Source organism: Pleuronectes platessa, chromosome 19 (genome assembly GCF_947347685.1).
Source record: "Pleuronectes platessa chromosome 19, fPlePla1.1, whole genome shotgun sequence".
NCBI classification, from domain to species: domain Eukaryota; kingdom Metazoa; phylum Chordata; class Actinopteri; order Pleuronectiformes; family Pleuronectidae; genus Pleuronectes; species Pleuronectes platessa.
Window position 1 is genome coordinate 4,974,893 of NC_070644.1, and position 20,705 is coordinate 4,995,597.

The window sequence follows — 20,705 nt, forward strand, 5'->3', positions numbered from 1 at the left end:
ACGATGTGACAGGAAATATAGAGAGTGAAGCAACAGACAGTCTATTATTCCAACTGACTAAAGAGCCATTAGGGGTGAGACACGCCCTTCATGCCAGTCAATCAGAATTTAGCCTGTTTTTATGGACTGTGGGTGTCTATGAGTGTGTGGGAGCCATGGGACTGGGATGGGGGATGCCCCGTCCCACCAGCTCCCTCTGGGCCATCGCTAGAACTCTCAGTCCCCCTCGTTTCCTTGGATACCGTCCCACCAGACCAGGGGCAGATCTGGGTGCACATGGTCCCCATTGAGAGTGCTAACAAGAGGCAGACAGGGGCTATGACCCACTGTGACCCTTTTTGAGGGTGACAGAGCCGAACTGGGCCCCCTCTCCCGCTCCCCTCTGGCCCTTTGCATCTCGGAGCCTCACGTGGCTAACTCCCAGCCATCTGCCTCAATTTAGCACTACATCCCTGCAACAAAGACCCCCCGTGGCAGCCCGCTTAGGCCTGACAAACAGCCCACAAAGAGCCCCACTTAGGCCTGACTAAAGCTGGTGAAGAGGCCCCGCAGGACGGCCTGTGGACAGGCGCTGTCACGAGAGCCCCGCAACCCTGTGCTGCGCGTTGGAAGCGACCAGCACGTCCACCAATTAGCACGCACAAGTTAAAGATGGGGACGGGAGGGTGGGGGCCGCGGAGGGTACACGAATGCACAATAACTGAGCTGGCTCACAAACCCAGTGTGTCTGGGTGTGTCTCTGGGGAGCTGCTAAATTACCATCAACAGAGGGGAGGGAGTTTATCAGCGAGCTCTCAGGGAGAAGAGAGAGAGTCCTCCTCAGGCTTAATTAAAATATTAGCCACTTCAGCAGGAAACACAAGCCATTCAAGAAGAGGATTAATTTCTCTGAAAAACACCAACTCTTTGCTCGGCTCTCGCTTCTTTAAATTATTCAGGAGTTGTGTATTATTCTGAATGACTAACTGTGGAAATCCAGGATGTGCTTCGCAGCCAAAAATAATCATTTTTTTCCTGTCTTCATTTACATGTTAGTTTCAACACGCAATCATAAACATGCACGCTAGTGTCCAGTTCCCGCAGTCCCCCTGTCGCCCCCACTGTCCCCAGCTTAAGGTGTCTATGTGGTCCCTGTGGCTTTGCTAATGGATTTAGGATATAAATCTATCATTTACTCAGCCAGTTAACACTAGCCTGAGGCTGCTTTCATTTCGTCTCAGGAGACGCTGCTGTGGGCATTTGTTCATGTGATGGAACAGGAGAGAGTCAAAGAAACAGGAGCGTGTTGTGATTGTGTTTGATTTCCAAGCGCATTTCCTTTGAATATTTCTACTCTGCTGTCGGTGCGCGGCCAAACGCAGGGACAGGCCCCAGATCACGGAAGGATCTAACACGACATCAGTGCATTTTTAAGGACTAGATGGGAAAGATTAAGGACAAGCGAGGCCTTAAACGGGTCATTGGTATTCTCCTGCACTCTTCACATACTGGGCTAAACACTGGATTAATTGTGAATGGAAAGAAAAGCAAAGCATAACCCCTGGACTTAGAGCAGGCGGATTGGCATCGATCGGCAGGGCTGCGGCTAAGCATCACTCTCCAATTATCTGTGATTCTCCTCAGTGCAGAGAGCCTGTGTGTGCCATCTGCCTCCCCTCCACCCTGCCACGGCAAACACAAAGTGGGCTTCACCTTTGCATTCACCCTCACACCGAGACGACTCAGGCCGCTGATGATTCGGCCCAGCAACCAAGAATGCAGGAGAACACGATCCCACTGCATCTCGAGAAAACGTTCAGCCATGTTTTATCATTCTCTGGAAACGATTAAAGCGCATCATGTTTTCACTTAAATCGGAAACTCGGAAAGGCTGAGGGCAACTGTGTGGCGGGTGAAGCTGGACGCTATTGTTCCGTCCTGGTTCTTGGGCCAGGTGGACAAGTGGAAGAGCGTCCTTCAACCGACTGGTCAGCGAGGCCAGAGCAGAGCCGACCACAAGTGACCAGGCTCAGAGCAGGCAGATGGCCAGAGCCATTAGCCCCAATTACAACCAGGCACCCTTCACACATCTCCAGAGCTCGGCCATACGGACACACAGACGGACACGAATGGTATAGAGGACGTATGGACGACAGAGGGTGAAGAAGAACAGGGACAAATTGGGAGGAGGAGATGAGAATTTGCCTCAAGGGCTTGAGGAAAACACATCACCGATAACTGAGATAAACATGTTGCATCTTCATTGTTGTCTGAAAATAACCCACATTACATCGGTTTCATGGTGCATTTCGTATCATCTGAAGATAGATCATGTGCCACAGTGTCTGCTAAGCAATCTATAATGGAGAGACCAGACATTTAATTAGTCAGGTTACAAATGACACTCAATTAAATGTTAAATAGGAACAAGAATTCAACTTCACTGAAAAGAGGAAAATTCCCAGTGTTTAAAGAAACATAATTTAATTATATCAAAGTGGAAAGAGAAAGCACAGCTTATAAATCAAGGGGTACAGCTTTTTTTTTAAAAATTAGGCTCTAACCAGAGGGATTGGCAATGCATGCAAAATTCGATCAAATTTGCTTTCAAACGGACTGAAAAATAGAGCACATTTATTCTATTCCGCCTGTTTAGACATAAACAAGAACAGCGTTGTCTACATTTGCTTTCCTGCTTGATTTATTGCCATCCTCCTTTCCAGCAATCAATTTCTGTGTTTCTGTGGCATCCCCCTCCGCTCGCTCCGGCGCCTGTTTGGGGAAAAGCAGTGCTGCACCCTGCTGATAAACAAGGGGAGTGCAGGGAAAGCAGTGGTGCAGAGGGGGAGGCAGGCTGTCGCTTGTTCAACCGAACCTGTGTCATACACGGAGCTGCCGTCAATAACACTAGGTCGGTCTGAAGCACACTTGTCATTCAAAGGCTACTTATTGAAATAACATCCATTCTACACTAAACCCAAACTCCCACTCCTGTGAGGGCAGGTTCTTTGTGTGATCTTATCAGGGAGGCCTGGATGGAGGTCACCTCTCTCGTCAGTAGACATGAAGAGAGAGGTGACCTCCACGATAAGCTCTCAGTGGGTGTATCCGATCAGATCGATCTGCCTGTTATTCAAAGTATATGCGGCAGCAATACGCAACAGTGACCGTGATTCAAGTAACTACAGGGACTGAAAAGATTCGCTGATTAATTCAACAGTCAATTGTTATTAGGCAGAAAAAATGTCAAACAATCACTGGTTCTCAAATTTTCTAAAAAACATAACGATTTGTTGCTTTTCCCTGTTTTATATTTGAATACATTTTTTATATTTATATTTTTGGGTAACCGGACAAAAACTGAGGATGTCCCTACTGGACCTTGATTTCTCACTTTTGTCTGATATTAATGATAAAAAAACAACAATCATAAGATAGTAATCCTTGTAATCTTGTTCTCTAAGACTTGGTTTAGATCCACAGTTGGGAAGAGGAAGATGTAGTTTAAATAAAGCCATGATGATGAATGGTAAATCTCAACAGAAAACTGTTCCCAAACAAAAACAGGTGAAAAGAGCCCAACGCTGCTTTGAAATGACTAACATGACTCATTTAGCAAAACTGTAGGAGATTAAGGTTCTGTCTATCAAGGAATTGTTGCAGCTCTAATCATAACACAACTATTGCACTCAATAGAGTCCATACCTTCACCAACACATTTTAATTCACCTCATTCAGATTTGTATCTACATCGGCACCATATTGAACAAATTGTTTTTTCATCCTTTATTATTCTCTGAGAAATTATTTTCACAATTATTAAAGAATGACAAAAAAAATATCCGCCCCCTAATCCAGATCCGAAGTCTGGTGGCAATCCGTCCCAGGGTTTTAGCTCAATCATGCTAACTAACAAACAAGCAAACAAACAAATTGGAAGACATAATAAAGTCAGTCAATTATGTGATCACCTTAAATTAAACATCATGAACCTGCACAGCCAATGGCATCGAATCTAAACCATAGATGGACGAGATGTAGAGGAACTTCTTGATAAATGACACATAAAAGTAACGAAACATGCTTCCTTCGCATTTCTCAAAGGCAAGGCTGTCAAACCCGCTGCTTCAGTCTGAGGAGACAAACACTGAGGATTTTGTCAGTGAGTAACTCCATCATTTCCAATAAGTGCCATGGACACAACCGGACAATATGAAAGTGTCTTTATTATTCGAAGACTACAGGGTAACATTGGGAGACTGTCGTCCTCTTTAGCCATCACTGAAGCAGGAGGGAGATTGATGGCCTGGAGTCATTTGAGTTATTGGTTATTCTGAATGAAGTATGGGCTTATTGGATGCCAGCTTCTCCCACTGGCTCACATTGATCTCCTCTCACTCTTTCAGCTCTCTGTGCCCTTGTGCTGTGGTCTCCTTATTCTTTGTATCCCCCACTCTGACTTCCTCGCTGTCACAGTCTCCTACATCCTCTAATTCCAGCTAAATCTATACAGAAATTATCACCAAAGATGACCGGAAAGAGACGGACAAGCAGGAGGAGGACAGATTGTGGCGCGAAGGGATGGAGTGAAAGACAAAGAGGAAGTGAAAGAGAGACAGCGGCGTGGAGGGAGAGACAGATGGGGGGTGGGGTGCAGAGATGAGGCGTGAGAGAGAGAGAGAGAGAGAGAGAGAGAGGGAGGGAGGGAGGGAGGTGTAATTATCTATCAGGTGTTCGGGTGTGCGTGACAGAGGAGGAAGCTCATTAGCACACTCTGTGTACACCAATTACACAGCCAGGCTTCTCAGGGCATTCCCCTGGCATGTGTGTGTGAGGGTGATCAGGAACACAGGCACTTTCACTCTCTGATACAGGCACATGCACCGTTTGACTAAACTCCACGTAAAGCGCAATTATGACTGGCACATGTAGCCAGGACAATTCATCTTATCGCTCTCTGACACGGGAAACAAAGTCCATGTGTCAAATTATCTGTGACTCTCGGAGCAGCGTCAAAGTGCGATCTTTGTTTTTACTATTTCTCCTGATGTGAGGGTTCATCACTTCATCAATCTTGCTCCTGCTGACACACATATCTGTAGGGTTGAGTATGTGTTTTCATGCAATGAAATAAGTTTACACTTTCCTTTTCTATTAATTAACTTCCATTATTGTATTTCCCACACTTGTATGTGTATTACTGCCCTTCAGTATCTTCCATAATTTGCATGTAATCTGGTCTTCCCTCAAAGTGAGATCCTCACAGGATTTAGCTGATTTAATAAAACTATAATTTGATATTTACTTCAGACTTTGACATGTAATATGTAATATTGTACAAATACAATGTGTTTATCAAGGACAAAATTGGCCTTTGTATAAAGAGTATAGCTTCACAGTGGGCTGAGGCCTAATGCTAATGCCACACCACATCACACCTTTGTGCTGGAAGATGGATTTAGCTTGGACTGAGCCCGGCTTCAAGTCTGACCATGTTTCCAGTCTTCATATTAAGTTAAGATAACAAACTGTAGTTCACAAACATACCAAGACCAGGGGAAACAAATTGAAATATAGAATATTCAATTCCTCATCCGTTTTCATTTGATAACCGAACAGAACTAATGCTACTGAATTGTGTCATTCACTGGGAAATCATCCCTTCTTTCCTTATTGCTCTGTGGTTGAACCTTTCCAATAGATGACAGGAAATAGTAAATCACTTAGGGTGAAATGCTTGTCAAGACATGGAGAAAACATCCCATACTTCCCTTCAAGCTGCACATCATCTACATAACAGTCACCTGGATAATAAATGCAGTCAGATAACTAATACAGTATATTTGAGCAATTTTGTCCTTGGGAAACCACATATCTCCAAGACATCAGCTTTTCATACATTTTTCTATCCTATCTATTTATTTCTTATCTATTTTAAATGATTTATTTGAAGAATGAAAATGTTCCCAATCCATAAAGTTACACTAATGATCCCAGTGAGGAACAGACACAATATATATAATTAACTTCGCCGTGACAAAAAACACAACACATTTCTGGACATCTCACCTGTGGACGTTGCTCTGGCTGGACGACACCACTCCGACGTTGGCCGCAGACAGGACGTGCTTGCTGATGGACTGGCTGGAGGTGTTTGCTGTTGCCATGGTGATGGTTTCCGAGGTCTCATTCATGCCCAGGAGCTTACCTGAGGAGATGCAAAAACGTTTAACCGCAAAAAACAGAGTCCGACACGAACAGAGGCTAAATTCAGTAACAACTGTAAATTGAATGTATTTGCAAAGCTTAAATCAAGACCACATATATGCTTGTGCGTTTGTATTAACACGGAATAAATTACAGCTCCTGATTTCTGGGATGACACTAACAGAACATGTTAAAATAGCATTTAATGATTCATCAAATCGGAAAAGGAAACAAAATTGTGCGTCTATTAGTAATGCAAATAAAGTAAAAAAAATTAAAAATTACACTGTTCTTATCAATGAACAAGAATTTATTCAAAAAAGAATGGAGATAAATGTGCACAAGTTTGGTAGAAATAAAAGAGGTCTTAAAAAGGCAAATATGATGAAAACCTGTTAAATGAAAGAATTCATTAACTTCACTCAATTGCTACAATGTGGCATCGTGCTCGAGAGAGAAAAGGGGCCGGCGAGGCAATTTGTTCTTCTCTGTTCAATCCACTCTTGTCTGAGTGCCAGTTGTATTCAGCCGAGCTCGGAACACAGTGAATGCAGATTAATTAAGGCGGAACCAGCATTTAGAAGGCACTTAAAGAGCACACTGATGGCTGAGATACGAGTGCGCTCTCGGCTCTCAATGGCTGCCACAGTACGCCGCTCTACAGGTGTGTGTGCTTCTGCTTTGGAGGTTTGTTTTGGAAATACCATTAAGTGCCTCATAAGAAGAAAGCAATTTGCTCTAATGAGTTACGGGTGAGGAAATGTTTAGAGGTAGGCTGGGATTTTATTTCTTTGTAGAATCATTTATGAAAACTGCAGACAATAAAGAAGAAAAACATGACTGTGTAAATTAAGATTTAAAGGGAGATTGTGTGATAAATGTATTTTTCATCTAATACAATTCTATCACCTATAGATAAAAGATCTTGTGATATTTTATATTTTTTGTTTTGGTGTAGCCTGATAACATTTAATTATCTGTGCCATAAAGCTCCATTGTCATTGAAACACAGTTTAAAACATGTAAATGAACCAGAAGAAACATTGAGTGACATGTCCTTTCATTACCAGAGCTGAACTGATCAATCTACCAGCCAATTATAACCTCCGCCAAGGAGATCTCATCAAATTGTGGTGTGGATCCAGGTCAGAGGGCGGGAAAGGACACTTTCAGAGAATGTTTAGGAAACGGATATTAATAAGTGTGTGAAATTTGTTGCTGATCCAAATAAAAATCAGAATCTAGTGAATTTAAACGTGGTTTCATAAAAGGGACGGTTGGGCCTTGGCAGAGTCTACTGAGTGACATTCTAGCTGCAAATATTTCAGTATCATGTAAATTGTGAGCTGATGACAAGAAACTAACACTCAGATATGCCAAGGCAGGTGTGGGGTAGGGTATTAGGCTATTTACATTACATCTGTTAAAAACCAATTCCTGTCTTGATGTTTCTGCCACTTTCTAGCAAGTAAATAATATTTGATAAAAGCAAACAACAGGTCAGAACAGGTCCTGTAATTTGAATTGGTACATTACAGTTTATATTGAGTAGTAATGACGATCTAAAGTGAACTCACCTTGCTCCTTACAGAAGTCCTCTTCTGTCATGGTACTGGGCATAAACAGCTCTCCTACAGCCGGCTGGATGGACACACTGAACTGGTCCTCCTTGGTGCTGAGGGAGAAAAGAGAAGAGTACATGAATAGTGATGTATTTATAGAATATCTAACGTAAAGGGATAATCAGGATTCTTAAAATGTATGACTTGATTTTCTGTATTTACAACTCATCTTAATCTGGATGAATACAGAACAACATGTGTCGTATAGTGTTTGTGAGTGTGTGTGTGTGTGTGTGTGTGTGTGTGTGTTTATGCTTTGTTTGTGTATGAAATGTTTCTCTTCTGATTGCTTTGCAAACCACGCTCTGTGAATGGCATTTTGTGCCGGATTGATTCCCCCATCCCGAACAGATTTTCTGATAAGGTTATTGATCGGCTGAGCAGCGGTGCCAATGGCATTCAGCAGGTTGATTTGGGCTGGGGCTGATTACTGCAGGAATAATTGTTATCCCAGTGAACCGGGATCAATTGTGGCTGATGTCTCACCTGGGAGGGCTGGCACAGAGCGGGTAGGAAAACGAGAATTAACAAAGAACAAGAGAAGAGAGAAAACAAATGGACTTAAGAGAAACATAAAGGAGATGTGATGGTGGAGACGGAAAGAGATGTGTAGCAGAGGGTACCAGGTGAAAAAGATGTACACCTGAAAATCTGAGGGGGAAAAAAACAAACACCTGACTTGAAATGAGCGGATGTCAGGTCGTCTTACCACAACTGGAAGTTGGCTGCCTGCGTCGAGTCGCTGAAGTCAACACCCATGGAAACCGTCACTGAGGCCTCGGGCTCCAGTCGCTCTGAACATGGAAAAAGAGGGGAGGAAAGGAGAAAAGGAAGAGTGAGTGACAAGGGCACAGTGTGCATCGCGTTGGAGGGATGGAGCTGCAAAGGGAGAGGGGGGGAGGCGGAGGGCAGCAGCAGAGTGGAACAGACAGGCATCCGCAGCACTTGTGTTTTCTACTTCACAAAGCAAGGCCACCGCGTGTGAGAAAACCATCCTTCAATCTCATTCCCCACACCTCTAGCCTCAGGAAAAGAAAAAAAAACACATGAAGGACTAGCATATTTCCAAAACTACAGGCTTGTCAAAGAGGGCATCAGCATCAAGAGAGATGGACGGAGTGGGAGAAACGCGAGTTCGAAAAGAGAGTTAAGTACAGCCAAAAAATGCTGAAGAGGGAGTCTGGACAGCTGAAAGCCACAGGAGTAGGACGGGGAGGAGGAGGAGGGGGGAGAGGTTAGGGATGGGAAGAACACAGACAGACAGAAACATCCTCCACGCTCCCCCAGTCGGCCTGCGTTTCTCTCTCCGTGGAGCAGGGCTATCTTACTTTATAACTCTTTCTAAAGCCGGGGCAGAGCAGATAGGAGGCTCCAGAGGAAACCCTCTGAAAACAGAGCCATCATGGACTCACTCCTAATCCAGCCATCACAGCTTCTCTCACACTGTCTTTGTTACAACTCCCTGGTCTTCTGTGTCAATGTATATACTACAAGATAAACAATTTGGAATGTCATCTGAAGTCAAGGGTGTTTCAAGAATAAATGTGAAGATTCAACAAGGGGTTAAAGACCTTTGTTCAAACTGTAAACCAACAATCATTCTTCTTTTGCTATTTCAATGTTAGTTCTAAAATAGTGAGTCACACTGCAGTAAATTCTAAATCTGCTGGATCTTCTGCTCTGCTTTCAGAAAAGGGTTTTTCAGAAACTGCTTATTGAAACGAGTTATGCAATCTGGTTCATTATAACTCGGGTGTTACGGTTATGTTTTTAATGATTTCCATCATCAACCTACTGTTAGTGTGGTGCATCTAAATTGAAGCAGGAAGTTATAAATGTAATAATATTATTTAAAACAGAAATGATCGAGGTCAACTAAAATCCATGATGTAATAAACTGGAATTCTCCTTTAAAACACAGAAAACTCACATAGCTAATAAACTCAGCCACGTTAAGCTTTCCCCCGGTTCATTTATTGGTTTGTTTGGGTTTCAACAGGATTATGCAGGAACAACAAATCAGATTTATTGGAAACTTGTTGATAAACAGAACCCATTCAATTTTTGGGATGGATCCAAAAGAAAAAGGGGGCGGATCCTGACGTTTTTTTTCTTTTTTAATTTTCACCCATTTCCCAGCGAATACTGTACGGATCTCAATGAAAAAGATAATCAGGCATATCTAGAGGTCTGATAAAATGAGTGTGTGCTATTTGCGAAATCATTAAGCAGATTTAAATCTGGTTTCACAAGGGGACTCCTCCGCATTTTGGTGTAGGATGTATTAAAGGTAGAGGACGTGACTAGTAGTAGCAAATTAATTTGTTAATTGAATAACGGACCCATGTGTTAAATAGCCATTAACATGGAGACGGGCAGCATTGGGCAGTTTGGCTCCTCGTAGATGCACAGTGCAATATTTCTTATTAAATACAAACCTGTATGTGTTATCCCTTATCTAACACGCAACACAACATAAAGCTTTGTCTGTATTCATCGTCTGCAACTTAGCCAAATCAAGTCCAGCCGCACGCTCACAGTGGCCGGGCTCAATCGATCCAAATTAGCCACTGTTTGGCTGCTTGAGTTCCTTCAATGCCCAATCAATCCCCTGCAATTGACGGTTTTAATGTGCTCCACCGCACACTGCCCGGCTGTGTGTGTGTGTGTGTGTGTGTGTGTGTGTGTGTGTGTGTGTGTGTGTGTGTGTGTGTGTGTGTGTGTGTGTGTGTGTTAGTGTGAAAATCGTGTGGGAGCACTGCTCTCAGACTTATATTATACTCAGTGTAACGATCATACCACAGTGTGACAAGAAATATGAAGTCTGTGTCCGTCGGTCCTGATCGATACTAACGTACAGGGATTAGCCGAATAGGGATTGGGCTATTTGCTGGGCTGACAGCCATCAGGTTTATAGGTTTTTTATGACACAATAATAATTTAATATCTGTCTGAAAAACCATCATAGTAAAGGTAGAGCTCCATTGTGGCGGAAAGGGAGAAACTTCAGATTGAAATAAATGTGATTGTTTACATTACACGGGAGGGGAAGAAAATGTGTTGTGTCATGACTGAAATCCAAAACACACAAAACTGAGGTCATGCTGGAGTTTGACCGACTTGTCACCCAGCATGTATAAGGTCTGACACTAAGTCAATAATAACAGTCCAGTGGCTTTTTATAAAATAAAGAGGAAATGAGATTGTGTTGGAGCTCTACAGCCAAAAGATACACCTAACAATCATATTATATCTGTTTAAATAGGAACTTGACATACAGCGATAAAAGATTAAATATCACCACTGGATTCATAATTCCCATTTAAATTGACTTTATTCACTTATTCTAGATAATGTTAAGTCAAGGGGGTAATGTGACGAATGCTTAGTGATATGCAGTTATGATCTTTATACCAAGGAAACTATCACTTTCAGAAAGAAACGAATAGCTCTCAACTGTTCATCTCCAAATTTGGAATAACTAGGGGACCAGTGCTCTGTAGAAGCAGTGGATTCATTTGGACGTGCATCACCTGTACTCACCGATGGTGTTGAAGCAGTGGATGTTCAGACTGGCAGGGTTTCTGTCTCCTATATGGATCTCCTCCAGGCTGTGATCCGAGCCGTTGGTCAGTACGACCTGCACCGCCACCATACTGGGCTGGTACAGACAAGGCTGCCTGGGGAAGTGGTACTTGGCTGAGAGACCTTTTCCCGTCATGTGGTGAAGCAGCTCATAGGTTGTCACAGGGCCGAAAGATGGAGTGGTGACCTGAAAAAACGCATGAAGTGGGTTTTGTGCGGTAGTTGTACAAACAAACAATGCTGAGTCAAACTTCTTGATAATCATATATGATCATCATTATTGTCATTAAAAGCTGTCATTGATCCATGAAGTATTAACTACTGGTGACAAAAGCAGGCTGAGACCAGAAGAGGAGACGGAAGTATTTGAATATTGCACAGTAGCTCAGCACTCTCCACATCAACACAATATCCAGGGACGCCTCGTGCATTACAGTGCAAATGCATCCACACAAGAGAACAGATTAATACTAGAATCCCCGCTCTTTCCATCACATACATTCATGCAATTCATTGTATCCAATCAGCAGCCAGAATGCAGCACTTTTCTATGGCGAGGGACAGAATGTTGGCTGATCAAACCTCCACCACCACCCCTCCCTTCATTAACTCTGTAGGGTAAAGAGGGGCCCTTTTAAGAAATGTTCCAAATCAGCTTAGTTAGATGGAAATGGGCTGGATGCGTGGTCGAACCCCGGCTGAATAAAAACAAGCTCTAATGAATAGAAGCACAAGTGCCTGCACGGGCCAAAACTGCCACTCGCAGCCCTTTTTAAAAGGGGCTTTTACCTTTTCAGAGGCAGGAAACTACATTACCTCTGAGAGGTGTGGAAAAGAAAGGTGGGGGAGGTGGTGTATTTTTTTTTTCCTCATAAAATATTTATTTAATTCTCATCACTCCGACGAATCTTGTTCACAATTGGTGGCGTTTGTTTTTTTCCACTTGACGGTGGCACCTGTCAGCTCTTGTAAGACAGACCGGGGCGGCCCACACAATGCAACACAACAACACGCTATCTAAATATATTTATATATGAGAATATTCCCATAATAGGCATAAACTTGAGGCATGCCTCTGCCGTACCAATACAAATCATCACAAAAGTACGCCAAGCATGTGTAGCTTCTTCTTTCTTCAGTAAGAGTCAGAGAGGTCCTTCTGTTTTGAGTGGCAGCACTAATTAGTTTTAAACACCAGGATTGATAACGCCGTTTCACACCCTCTAAAACACTTAGCACCCGAGTGTACTCACACTCCGACACAGGGCCAACACATCCTGGTGCAAATGAGCATGAGTTAAGAGACTGAAAAAAAAGAAAAGAAAATCCCTTCTCAGTGCCAAATATATTTTTTTTCACACAAGTAGAAAGAGGTGGGCAAAAATAATAGGACATATAATGAAGTTGTACATTAAAATCAACAGGCAGTAGTATAAGAACAGTTCCTGTTAACAACAGACTTCAGGAAGAGGCGATGTGTGTTAAGTAATTACGCTAATTGAATATGACTAAGTATATAACATGAAGATACACAGTGGAAACATGCAGCCATGATGGAAAGGCACAGCGTTGAGTGGTGTCAGTGCGTGTTGTTTTGTTGAAGCTGAAAGTACCAACCCCCCCCCCCATTCTGACTCGGGTGAGAAATGTTCGAGGCGTCCACAGACTTGTCGTGTAGCGTGTGAGGATGAAGGATCGGTTAGACGTGCAAGATGTGCCGCAGAGACGAAGCTCCAGCGCGCCCATTTTGGAGGGTGAGATTGTTGAGCGGGGATCGAACACTCGCCATCAATGTACTGTGGCAGCGAGACAAGAATAATGCAGCAGGTTTCTTAATTTAATGATCAGAAAAAAACTGTAATGCGTGAAACACTTACACTCACCAATACTGAGGTGATAAGGTCAGAGTCTTCTTTAATATTATCAATGCTATTTCAAATATTTACTGATCTCATCATGAAACAGGAGAATGTTGCTTATTAAGGTCATTTATTGTACTCTCTACCAGGGACGTGACCCAAGGAGGAACACACTACGTTTTCAAGAAGAACCAGATAAACGGGCCAATCCAGGATGTTTTTTCCAACATTTTTAAAACACTTTTGGCCCTAACCCTAACCCTAGTCCTTTTGTGATCAGTTTGAATTTATTTTCTACAAGGAATGCTGAAGTACATCAACAAAGAACCTCTGTCAATAACTTCAGATTGACAGGTAGATACATTACAGAAAATGATAAAGAGAAACCCAACAGAAGTTTAAAGGGTTTGAGGCAGTGGCCAAATCTGTAACAACAAAAGCCACGATATGATAATTTTACCTCCTTGGACCTTACGTTTCCCATCATGCAACTCAATAGGATATCTCATTTCGCCTTTCTTGCCTGTTGCATGCCCAAATCTTTGAAACTCTACACCCCTTGGTTGAAAATATTTGTTTCCTCTAATCTCAAAAACGTATCTGTGTTATTTTATTACCAAAAACTTCCTGCAGAGCCACAGAAGACATCACACCACCTATTTCACAAGCAGCATAAAGCCTCTACAAGAAGGGTAAACAGACTAAAATAGTGAAATACACCTTTAATATTAACCCATGTCTGCAAAGTTCCCATGACAAATGATTAGTCCTGTGTAACTCCAAAAGTAATGTATAACCATTTTCTCAAACCCTAATGTCTATCAACGGTGCCTGACTTCCCTTTCTTCAAATGACCTTTTTATGAATGCATTGTCATGTATTATTAGGTACACCCTGCTAAATGTAAGTATAATACAAGAGTGCTGCAATAAATCCTCCTTTCAACCAAGTTATAATGTCACCCAATCACTGTTTGAAGATTAACATGATTTTATCATTTTGTGCACCCCATGTTTATCAATGATGCAACATAGGCTTGAGGTGAGCTCGTGTGTCATAGAGGCACCAGCATTTAACAAAGAGTAAACTACAGGTAGCGTGAGTCCTATCAGATACAGAATAAACCCAATCAACTACATTATCTCTTCATCTCCTTGATAGACTAGCAGTGTCTCCTGTGCCCAGACCCGGCACAGTGCCTGCGGAGGAGGTCAAACAAACATTTGTCTCTGTGCTGTAACGCCACTACGCCCTCGCGAGCGCCCGTCACGCCACCGGCAGCCTGCAAATTTATTGGGCCACTTTTGGATGTGTCAGAGCAGTCGGTGTCGATAAAGCTGGCCGTAATGTTTGCCACCCCATCACAACGGAGATTTACCTCCCTGACAGACACATCCTGCTTCAAGGTCCTGTCTTGTCGCCGCGCCCCGAGCAGGAGGCAGCAACATGAGTAGAGGGGGGGGGGGGGGGGACAGGACAAGGCTTCAAACTGCTTATTATCACCAATTTGACACAGCGGACAGTTAAAGCCTGACACGAGTGCCCACACAAGCCCCTTCACCCTTCCATCCATTGTTGTCTTGTTGCGAAGCACGAGACCATAACACCTCAAGTGTAAATAAGAGAATAAGAGGGATGTAACCTTGACTCCTCTTGTCAGTCCCTCTTTCTGTTTTTTTTCCCTCCCTTTGGCTCCCCTGGACAGGAAAGAGGGAGTTGACAATGAGGCAGGAAGTTGATTGAGAGGCTCTATTATGCATCAACTTAAAGGAAGCCCCTGTGATGGATGACACAGAAACCAGTCACCTTCAGAGCCCGGACGCTACGTTCCCGAAATCCTCTCTGGCAAATGACCTGAAAATCCCGCTGACATATTCAAAAAAGGCTAACAGGAGCCATGCAGCCTTGTGCCGGTTGCACAAGAAGGCCAATTTAACAGAGCGGGGTGCGGGGAGTACAGAGATGTATGGACATATAATGAAAATCCATTTCTGGTCTTCAGACACCGTCTGCCTCCAAAAGCAGCGACAGGATTTCATTATGCTCTACAAGAGTTGTGTGGATGAAGGTAGGGACATGTGTTTGACTTTAGGGCCTAATTGTTCCCTTCAGTCAGAAGATGACAATTAATTGAGGGGCATCACAAAGACCTTGACAGCAAATTGAATTAAATAAATGTTACTACAGCCTTTTTAAAACTACTTTAATGTAACAAGAAGTCTCTCCAGCGCACGAAGACAGAGGTTAGTTCATTTACGCTAATTTGTTGGCAAATTAGATGTTCTAAAATGATTAATTTAGAAATTTTCCATTAAAGAACATTAGCAATAATAGAGGACTGTTATTCAGAAACAGTAGCGTCCTTCCTCTGGCTTGGCAAGACTTCTTAACAAAGTGACCACACTTCTTTGTATTAGCATGATATGCACTATAGCTGCAACTGCTTTTTACATCCATTACCGCTTATTTGCTGATTATTTTCTTACTTAATTAACAAATCCTTTTGTTATCAAATAATTGTATTAATAATGATAATGCCCAAACACTATTATTAAGTTATTCAAATTACCATCAGACTAAGAAAATCTGTATATATTCATTTTTGAGAAGCTCTAACAAGCGATCGTTTTGCCTTTGAATCACAGGTTTATTTGTCTTGTTGCTCTCGTTAATCACTACCAGTCTGATAACATTTCATCTCTTTTTCCCCTTAAATCAGTAATCCCTCATTTTGTTTATTTCAAGAAAATTCTTGAACAAGTCAATTTCACCAGAAAACCGTTAACTATACTGGCAGATTTATTTTTCACTTATATTAGAAAAATTACTAAAGCAATTGAAACCTGCACTCACATGGTTACCGAAACTAGTTAATAAGAAAGAGATTTTGCTGCAACAGCTGCATCAAAACACAAATATTTCCCAAATAGCTGCGTAGGGCGCAGCACTGACTGGCTATTTCCGTGTGGGCATTTATTCCTATTTAAGAGGCAATCTCTGCAGTTTGAGTGGCAGAGGGAGGTTTGGAGGGCAGGGGCTGCTATATTTGTGGCGCTCGGGTCCTTCTGCTGATTCATAATTAGACGTGAACCCAGAGCGCCCACTACGGGGGAGGTCAGAGGGGTGAGGAGGGAGACGGGGGAGGAGGAGGGGGTGAGCTGGTGCCCGCCTGATGGACACCAAATGAACAAATTATGATGGCCCCCTCTGGGCGTGATGGGGTCAAACACCCTGCGCCCCGCCGCTGACAGTTCAATTTCCCCCCAACACAGTCCCATTCGCTGACTGCTAATTATGAATGAAAAGTTATCAGCCTCAGCCACCCCGCCGCACACACGAACAGGGGACGGAAGAGGTTTGGGGAGGGTGGGTGGGGGGGGGGGGGGGGGGGGGGGATTTAAGAGGCATTTGTGAGAGATCCTAACGTCAAAATGTTATTAGAGAGAGCCGTAGCATGCAGAACCCGGGGAGAGGAGGAGGAGACGGAGGAGGAGGTGGGTCAAAGACAGTGACCAGGGTTAATCTAAATGCCTTTGATAACCATGCAGTAATTCTCTAAAAGGGCCCGAGCGCTCAGCTGAGACAGACTCGCTGCCTCTGTGGGCAGATTGCTGAGAAATAGAAATGACACTGGGACCAGCGTGTGTGTGCCTGTGTGTGTGTGTGTGTGTGTGTGTGTGTGTGTGTGTGTGTGTGTGTGTGTGTGTGAGAGAGCTTATATGTAAGCGTGTGCATGTGGCGAGGAGGGGCGTGTGTGAATAAAGGTGAGGTTATTTACCCTTGTCTATGAATCCCGATGCCCATCATGTATTTATGCATAGAATTGACTCTAAATCAGATGTTGATGTGCAAAAAGTTCCCTGCTCTAATCTGCATTTCTATTCTCTATTACTCCCTGGCCTTCACCTGGAGGAGGAGGAGGAGGAGGGCGACTAACAACTAACTTGCGCTGCATAAACGCTGGCGTGAGAGCAGCTGTCAATCATACTGACTGACAGGCGGGAGGGACTGACGAGCAGATTCAGAATTTAGAGTAACTGGCCACTCGACAGTGTGGAGGCCGCTCACGCTCTGCAGCAGCGACTACACATTCATCTACATGCATGCAAACAAACTATTCACAATTAGAAGTGAATACGTAGAAATATCTGTTACTTTGAAAGCATCATTAACATGATGCTGCCCAACACCCACACGTTTACATGAAGCTTTTACTCCTCCATACTTTTACTTAAAGATCTTCAACTGCTTATGAATTTCTTATCCTTTGCACAGAGCCAAGCTGTTCATTACTTCTTCTTTATGCAAAGATAGATAAACTGGCTGTTGGCTGCACTTTCATATAAACCCTTCAAAAGGTGACAGTGGTGTCAATACTCTCATCTAGCTCTTGGCAAGAATGAGATCAAGTTTCTCCCCCAAAAATGAATTGTAATTGCTTCAAAATGTAGAAGTACTTCTACTCCCACTGCTCTTTGAGCCATAATATCTATTAATTGTGACATTATTTTCAGATCACCCTCCAGAACACTGATAGGAGGGAGTGAATTTAGCTAATGACAGCATTAATGACACGTTATTGAGTCTTTCATGAGATGTTGTATGGCACTCTATGGAGCCAGAGATTTTTATGAAGCCAGACTCTGCTGGCCCTCTGTGGAATTGCACTCATCTAAAGAACTTCTGTCTTGTCTTTACATATCAGACACAGAAGCGAAGTCGGTTTTTAATGTACAGTTGTTTCTACTGTGACATCCCTTTAGATATGGCACCTATTGAATGTCTGTGTCCTGCAAGATGGATCCTTCCTCTGTTGCTCTGTTGTAGTTTCTCTTCCTGTTTTTAAACAGTACAAAGGCCGCCATTGTGTTGCTTAGGTTGAAAAAGTCCTCTTAGACAAATATGTGATCTGCACTACATACATAACATAAATACTGAACAACTGACAAACTAAACCTAAACGTTAATTAATGAATGAGTCAATCAGCAAAAAACTTAATTTTGATAATCAGTTAACTGTTTAATTTATTCGTTGTAGATACAGATAATTTGGGTTTTGTACTGTTCTTTGGAGAAAACAAGTACATCTTATAGTTGTAATAAGTGATAATATTAAGTAATTTTCAACAAATAAATCTATATTTATAAAGAAATTAAACCACAATAAAAATAATTTAGTGACAGCCGAAGACATTCAACTAAATTCAAACAAATTTTTAAAAAAAGGCTCTTTTGTGTGCATGCTGAAAAACATGAGTGACACATCAATCTTGTTATTGAAACTTGTAGCCTTTTCTGATTTGAGATCTTCAAACAGCAGAGGCACCACAGACCTGACCGTGAAACACAAAATAGATACAGCAACGGCAGGAAGAATGGTCTGGACATTTCCCTCCCGGGGGAAACGACAAGATATAAAATACACTGAGCCGCTCACATGCTGAAGAGAGAAAGGAGCCGTCACACTAGGAAAGGTCAACCATCAGATATACACAACATGGAGACACAAGGGACCCAACATCTGACAGAGAGATATGGAGGGTGCCAGAGAGGAGAGATGAGAGAGAGTGAGAGAGAAGCGGAGAGAGAGAAACAGAGTGGGTGGACTTATATGACACGCAGAAATAGAGTTCAAGGGTGTGGAAGAGCAAAAGACTGTTAGGGTGAGAAAGACAGACTATAAGAGCTACAGGAAACAGGCGGAGCAGTTGTACTGTCCTGACTGGCTATAAATATAAGAAGGCAGAAAAGGTCAATAGTTGGCATCTGGAGCAGAAATGTTCCTCAAGGGAGAGAGGCTCATTTCACCATCTCATATACTGCTCTGCTGTTCTGTCAGTGTCAGGCACAATTGACTCTCCACACATGCTGATGGAGGAAATGTCATCCTGTGTGTTTCTAATGCAGACACACACCAGTATACTAACCTGTATGTCGGGGGAAACGTTGGAGAGGGACAGGCCTTCGAGGTCGGACATCAGGCTCGAGGAGAGGACCGCAGACTTTGGCGCATTGGTTGTCGCTGCCGGAGAAACTGAAGAACCCAAAGAAAACAAAGACTCAAAACAGACACTCTTTAAGCCTTCTACAGCTACAACGCTGCTTCGGCACACGTTGCCATATACCACTGGGTCTTTGTTGATACCGACACTGAAGATAAATACATTTTTGGGGTCACTTAAAGGTGTGAGAAAAAAAAACTTAAAACACAAACACTTTTGGAGCCTTTCATTTTAAGATGATCAGTTTGTCTTAGTTTGATCTTGATTCATTTAAAAATTAAAATTGATTTATACGAATGTTTAAGGATTATGTATGGGGTTATTTTTAACCCATTAATACTACTAGACAACTATATTGATAAAAACTGACTCATTTGAGCAAGTGTATGTTTGTGTTGCGTAATAAGACAGAAGATCTAGTTATTGGCCAGCAGAAATTAAGTACTGTTATTATAGATATCATCATATTATGATCATTAGTGTTCGCTCCCAATTGTTTGTAAGATTACAAAAAAGCATCTTTAGTGAAAAAGACTTGAGGTTTGAATTCATGCGATACGTCTCTCGTTTAATGATACATTTATCGTTTACAACGTACATTAAGGTGTATAAATAATACAAAATTATATAAATAAATTATTAATTTAAAAATAGTTATAAATAATATGTCTGAAAACGTTTTTTGGCAGAATGATACACTAAATGACTACGAAAGAAAAAACCTGTAAAACGTTCTAGTTAAACTACAAAAAGGAAACATTTTCATCAAGGTGTCACACATTTCCGTCTACCCCTGCCCTCTCAAGTTGTTGTGGCATTTGAATTTAAAATGCACATTTGGACATTAAGCAGACATGGAGAAAGCCAGGCCTTCATTAAGTGCTGCACATTTTTGTCACATGTCAACATGTGACAAAAATAAGCCTAGTGTTCACTCTCATATTAGCTCTTTTTTGGGCTCAAGAGAAAACTTTCTGGGTCAGCGGCACATAGATGCTTCCTCTATAGGAGTTTGTCATCTTCCTCTGTCTTTTCATGTTATTTTTTATTTGAGCTTTTTCACTGCATGCTGCTGATAAAAAGGGGGTTTGTTAATAGATTTTCGAAAAACTGAAAATGTTATCAACAAAATGAACTAGATTTAAGAATGGAGCTGCTGAGTTGAGTGGTAATTTTTGGTAGATTGGTCATAATAGGTGACCCCTTTACATCACACATTTTTGGGCGAAACTCACAGTCATCAAGATCCAGTAGAGAGACTTCCTTCTTGGACTTCCCTTCCACCTAAAAGGCAGACAACAGGAGGGGATGTAAGGAAATAGGACCAGGCAGAAAAATGACACTTCAAAAGAAGAGTACTCAAGTTGAGTGTTGTGCTGTTCCGTGTATGAAATGTCTCAATTTCGCCGACAGTCTTTCAAAATCACGACACATTCATCCCAAAACCGGGC

At 42.4% G+C, this 20,705-nt stretch overlaps 1 protein-coding gene across 4 annotated transcripts in view; it reads right to left on the reverse strand.

Moving 5' to 3' along the window:
• The window catches only part of ap3b1a (adaptor related protein complex 3 subunit beta 1a), a 57,972-nt gene that overhangs the window by 2,252 nt on the left and 35,015 nt on the right, over positions 1 to 20,705 (reverse strand). For all 4 annotated transcript variants that reach the window (XM_053447687.1, XM_053447684.1, XM_053447685.1 and 1 more), the window contains exons 21-26: positions 20,490 to 20,538; positions 19,180 to 19,286; positions 11,352 to 11,580; positions 8,518 to 8,602; positions 7,764 to 7,861; positions 6,049 to 6,187 (exon numbers count right to left, since the gene is read on the reverse strand). In XM_053447687.1, the coding sequence (XP_053303662.1) occupies positions 6,049 to 6,187; positions 7,764 to 7,861; positions 8,518 to 8,602; positions 11,352 to 11,580; positions 19,180 to 19,286; positions 20,490 to 20,538 (707 nt within the window). The remainder of the gene's footprint in view (positions 1 to 6,048; positions 6,188 to 7,763; positions 7,862 to 8,517; positions 8,603 to 11,351; positions 11,581 to 19,179; positions 19,287 to 20,489; positions 20,539 to 20,705) is intronic.